At 34.3% G+C, this 5471-nt stretch overlaps 1 protein-coding gene across 2 annotated transcripts; it reads left to right on the forward strand.

Annotated features, from left to right (window-relative positions):
* The first annotated feature begins 823 nt into the window (after positions 1-823).
* Positions 824-4650, forward strand: LOC112695769 (nicotinamide adenine dinucleotide transporter 1, chloroplastic). 2 transcript variants are annotated; one of them, XM_025748233.3, is made up of 8 exons: positions 824-1454; positions 1576-1671; positions 1813-1922; positions 2500-2548; positions 2687-2793; positions 3314-3408; positions 3504-3687; positions 4055-4650. In XM_025748233.3, the coding sequence occupies exons 1-8, from the start codon at positions 1352-1354 to the stop codon at positions 4289-4291; spliced, it is 981 nt and encodes a 326-aa protein (XP_025604018.1). In that variant the 5' UTR covers positions 824-1351; the 3' UTR covers positions 4292-4650. The 2 variants fall into 2 exon arrangements, with proteins under 2 accessions (XP_025604018.1, XP_025604019.1); XM_025748234.3 differs by having other exon boundaries at positions 911-1454; positions 1816-1922.
* Positions 4651-5471: the final 821 nt, after the last annotated feature.

Raw genomic sequence — 5471 nt, forward strand, 5'->3', positions numbered from 1 at the left:
TTAATACTTTTTTAAGATTTTTTTGGGGATTTATTAAATTAATCAAATAAATCACTTTACTAATATATGTATATTTAGAACAAGTTATATTTGTATACTATATTATATATCTTGTTTATAATATTGACAACAAAAAAAGATATAAACATACGTACCCTTTTTTTACATCCCGTTTACAAATGAAATATCTAAAAAATCACGTGAGATTAGATTATTGAATAATTAAAAGTTAAATTAAGTTAAATTAATTTTAAAAATAAAATTTGATATAATTTATTACGATTTGACTTATATCCGTTTTATTATTTTTAATTTAATCAAATTTTATTGGAATGATTTAAATTTGTATGATATTAATTTAATTTTTTTTAATCTAATAATTTGATTCAATTTATTGTGATTTGAATTCCATCTTTATATCTTATTTAGATTTTAAATTTAATATTTTTTAATTTAAATCATATTTTGTCCAAAATTTAAAATTTAAAATTTTGTATTTAAAAATTTTAAATTCTTAAATTTTTCTAAAAAAATTTTATTTAAAAAATATCTTATCCACCTTTTAAATTTTAATTTAAATATATACCTATAATTATAGTACCATTCATGACGATGCAATTGTTTAAGTAGCGTAATTTTTTACTTATGTCATTTGTAGAAAAGATATATACAAAAAAGTAAAATTATCCAAGAAGATCTTGTAAAAGGTAAGATAAAATTACTTAATAACATAACTAATCCAAATTATCTTTATCTGTTAATTTGTTACCCCAAAAACAAAAAAGATACTATTTGTTTTTTCAAAAACTGATAAAGGATAAAAGATGGCATATTGTTATATGGTGCTGTTTTATGGAAGGGACCCACTAAATAGAGAAGTAATAGATAGGAGGGAGGGGGTGATGAAATAATTATTTGCATTATTATTGTTACTTTGTTAGAGATTGTTGTGGTAAGTGGTAACCAAGAAAATTCAATTAGAGGAAGAAAGCAGAGCCATACATATAAAGCACTAGGCAATTTCCCAAAGAATAGAATAGAGAAGCCAAAATAAACTCTCTTTCTTTCTCTCTTTTTTCTTTGGCTTTGACTCGCACGGTCTTGGATCTAATCGAAGAACCCTAACCCAATCCGAAGGAAGAAACATCTTCGTTGTTGTTGCGTCGCGTATCGATCGATCCAAAAGAAACTAGCTTTGGCAGCTCCCGAACCAAAACCCCACCTTAGTCTCAGGCCATGCGACGCTGGTCATCGTTCTCCGCCATCGCCCTCTCCCGAGAGGACTCCTTTTCTTTCGCCGCCGATAATTTCTCCGCTTCTCGCTTAGCTTCCTTCTTCTGCACCAGTAGCCATGTCCTCCGATACTCACGCCGCCACACACCCCGCCACTCACGCCGCCCCTAATATCAACCCCAGGGGTCTTCTCTGCAATGCTGCAGCTGGCGCCGCCGCCGGTAATCACCACTTATCTGATTCCTAATGTTTTTTGTTTCAATTTTCTCCCCCTTTTTTTTTCAATATGATCGTCTTATTGTTTCTTATTTATTGATTATTTTAATTTGCAATTTGATGCAGGTGTTATTGCTGCTACATTTGTGTGTCCTTTAGATGTAATCAAAACTAGGTTTCAGGTTCATGGGGTAGCGCAACTCCATAATGGACGTGTTAAAGGTATACCTAGCCCTGCTCTTCTTGGATTCGTTTTGTGTTTTATGTATTATCATTGTAATTTTAGTACGTGAAGCTATTGCAGAAAAAATAAAAAATATGATTAGAGAAACTCAATATTTTATTTATGGGTGATTTTGTCAGCAGGCAGCATCATAGTTGGTAGCTTGGAACAAATATTTCACAAGGAGGGATTGCGTGGCATGTACCGTGGGTTGTCTCCCACTGTGCTAGCTTTACTGCCAAACTGGGCTGTGAGTTCTCCCCTCTGGTCTATTAGCTGCTTATTTCTTTAGTTTTTTTTTCCTCGGTGAACTTAAGAACAAAAATAATATGTTGTTGCTTTAACACTCTTAACTTCCAAGTATGATCTAGGGTTAGACTAGATAGTAGGAGGGGTGTAGATCAGATATATGGAGTCGAAACAGTGTTAAGTAATGGCCTAGAGTCTTTTGATAGTTGTAGACATTAGAAGGCCCAAGTTATATGATATCTCTTTAGTTACAATTTTTTTATCAAGCAATAAGGACCGTAGCTATCTAGGCGAAGGATTCTTCCAATGTGGTAGTTTGGGTTTGGTTAAATTTAAATTACCTGCTATTGTCAAAGCAGCCTTCATATTACATTTAAAGTCAAGTTCATACAGTGTTTTGATGTCTCAAGCATCGGACGATTCTCTTTTCTAATTAGTGCAGCTTACTATTGATAATTTATTTCACTGGGCTACAGAAAATTTATGATTAGCCTGCCTATATTCTTTTTGGAAGCAGGATATTGTTTTATTTTATTACGAGGGATTTATATATGTTGTATCAATTTGTAAACTTGCAGGTATATTTTACCATGTATGAACAGCTCAAGAGCCTTCTTCAGCCTGAGGGTTAGTTCACTGTTTATTACTTTTTTTGTATTGAACAAGATGAGTGATTCATGGAGCTTATTTGGTCCGACTTGCACTTTTTTGGGTTTCCTATTTTTGAAGATGTACAAATTATAATAGTTTACGGTATGTACACAGATTGCCATAATCTTTCAGTTGGAGCTAATATGATGGCCGCTTCTGGTGCTGGAGCTGCAACAACAATGTTCACAAATCCACTTTGGGTTGTCAAGACTAGACTCCAAGTATGTTTCCTCAATTTGTGCTTAATTCTCTGCTGATCTATTTCATTATCCTTGCAACCTAGCACCGATAATTGGCATACTGTATGAGTTAGTTAAATGATTTAGTAATATTTGCAGTTTACACTTGATTTAAGGATAAAAAGCTCTTTTGATTAGCCTTGGCCCTCCATAACACTCGCTCTCTCTCTTGCACACACACACGCACGCACACAAATATTCAAAATAATAAGAAGCTCTTTTTAATTTTTCTTGCTTTCAAAATGGGAGTGGGATGGTGTAGATTTTATTTCCTTTCTTGTATACCATTTATACAACAGAAAATGCTACACAACCAGAAGTTTTGCCAGAAATTTACTGTCCGAATGACATTGCAATGTTATCAATGTTTAGATTAATACCATCCAATTTAATGGTGCATGCAACCATGTTAAAGTATTACCCATAATAAGATATAGAACTTTCTATTATTCAATTCATACGTGTGCTCTGCATTAAAAGTTTGCTTCCCTTTTAAATGCAGACTCAGGGAATGAGATCTGGTGTTGTGCCATATAGGAGCACTCTTTCTGCATTGAGGAGAATTGCACACGAGGAGGGTATTCGAGGGCTGTACAGGTTGGTGTTGGTTGTTATGAATGCAGCAGAGTGTTAATTATGTATAGCATTGCAATTATTAATTTGATGAATTTTGGGATATTCTTTATCTTCAGTGGACTTGTACCTGCGCTGGCTGGTATCAGTCATGTAGCCATCCAGTTTCCAACATACGAGAAAATAAAATGTTACTTGGCAACTCAAGGTGACACATCAATGGATAAACTTGGTGCACGTGATGTTGCAATTGCCTCATCAGTCTCCAAAATTTTTGCATCAACATTGACATATCCCCATGAGGTATGTTGCTGAGTGATTGACTTAGTTCTGCAATTTATTGAAGATATCAGTGCATAAATTTTGATATTCATATTTCCAGATACTGGGTCTTGTGAATAAAATAACGAAAATGACCTTGCTGGCGATTTTTATGTGGAAAATGGTTTAGAACCCATTGTTAATGATTAAAGCACCATAGACATAGTTTCCCTTGTATTAATATTTGGAGCTTGCTGATTTCCTTTCTTTCGTTACCCAGCCTACAGAGCCATGTACCTAATAATTTGGTGTTACTAGTAGCCCATGCTTCATGAACTCATTAGTAATTATTCTCTGGTTTGACGAAAAAGAGGTAAATAAATAAATAAATACCATGTTCTGTTTGTAGGTTGTACGTTCCAGACTGCAAGAGCAAGGGCACCATTCTGAGAAAAGGTACTCGGGTGTGATTGATTGCGTTCGGAAGGTTTTTCAGCAAGAGGGCATACCTGGGTTTTACCGTGGGTGTGCCACCAACCTTCTGAGGACAACACCAGCTGCTGTAATCACATTCACAAGCTTTGAAATGATACATCGTTTTCTTGTTTCGGTTTTTCCGTCTGATCCACAGCCTCAGATTTTGTGATTATTGCTCACGGTGGTCGGTTATCATTCATAACAATAGATTCCAAACATATCTAGTGAAGCTAGTAATCCATCTCTTGGTGGTGCAAATCCCATTCTTTGTGATTTTTTAGGTGTTTATGTATGGTAGAGCCCCCACAGGTCCATTTGGAACCCCGGTTTCTCTCGTTAAACTTGTTCAAAGTCATTGTCTTCGTAGGGAGACCGAGGATAATATATATCAGTGATGATGACGATAAAGATGATAATAGTGGTACACATTCTCATGGTTATTACATACATTGATGATAATAGTATAGTGGTATTATGTATCTCTTCTATGACTATCTAAAAATCTAAAATACTTGACACATTTAACAATCTTGCTCACGTCATCGCTTGTAATTTTTTTCAACCATTATTTATTTGTTGTTTAGTAGTCGGCCAAGTTTCAATTCTTTTTACGAAATAAAAATTGCTCACCTAGAAAGGCCCTATATGATGGATTCATATATAAGGGTAATAAGCTTTAAGATCTTTTTTGACAAACATTCTTTACAAATATTTATTTATTAAAAAAAATATCAGGCTTATTGATAGTCTTCAAGTGAGGCTAATATACGAGACTTAAAAAAAACCAATATATTCTATTGAAGGTTTTCCTTGTTAAAAATAAAATCTGGCCTATTTCTATCCTAATGGAGACTCACTTGTCATAACCAGTGATAACAAGTTGCGGGGTATAGTTGCCCCCTTACAATCATCATTCAAATTGCTACTAGAGAACGTCCAGAAATCTAAAAGGTTCTTTGAATTCGCCTCCCTGTATGTATGGTGCAATTTGATTTTTCAAGGGCTTCTCCTCATATCGATTATCTCCTTCAGTATAGGGTTGTGGCAGTTTCCTTCTTGTTTGCCTGTAATAATTTAAGCAAGAAAGATAAGTGGCGAGGTGCGATCGCATTGGACTATAACTTGTAGGCTTCCTGGATTATTCAACGCAACTTTGTGACTATTGGCATGTTTGGATTAAAGATTGGAATGGAAATATATGGTAACATTTAAAACTTACAGGGCAGAAGCTTCCCAGCCCCAAAATATATATGCCATCATAAAGGTTATTGACTCATGAGTAATCACCGCTGGATCATAATGATTATTCTACTCTTAATTATTATCTATTATTTACCTTTTAGACAGGT

The sequence above is a fragment of the Arachis hypogaea genome, chromosome 6 (assembly GCF_003086295.3).
Source record: "Arachis hypogaea cultivar Tifrunner chromosome 6, arahy.Tifrunner.gnm2.J5K5, whole genome shotgun sequence".
NCBI lineage: Eukaryota > Viridiplantae > Streptophyta > Magnoliopsida > Fabales > Fabaceae > Arachis > Arachis hypogaea.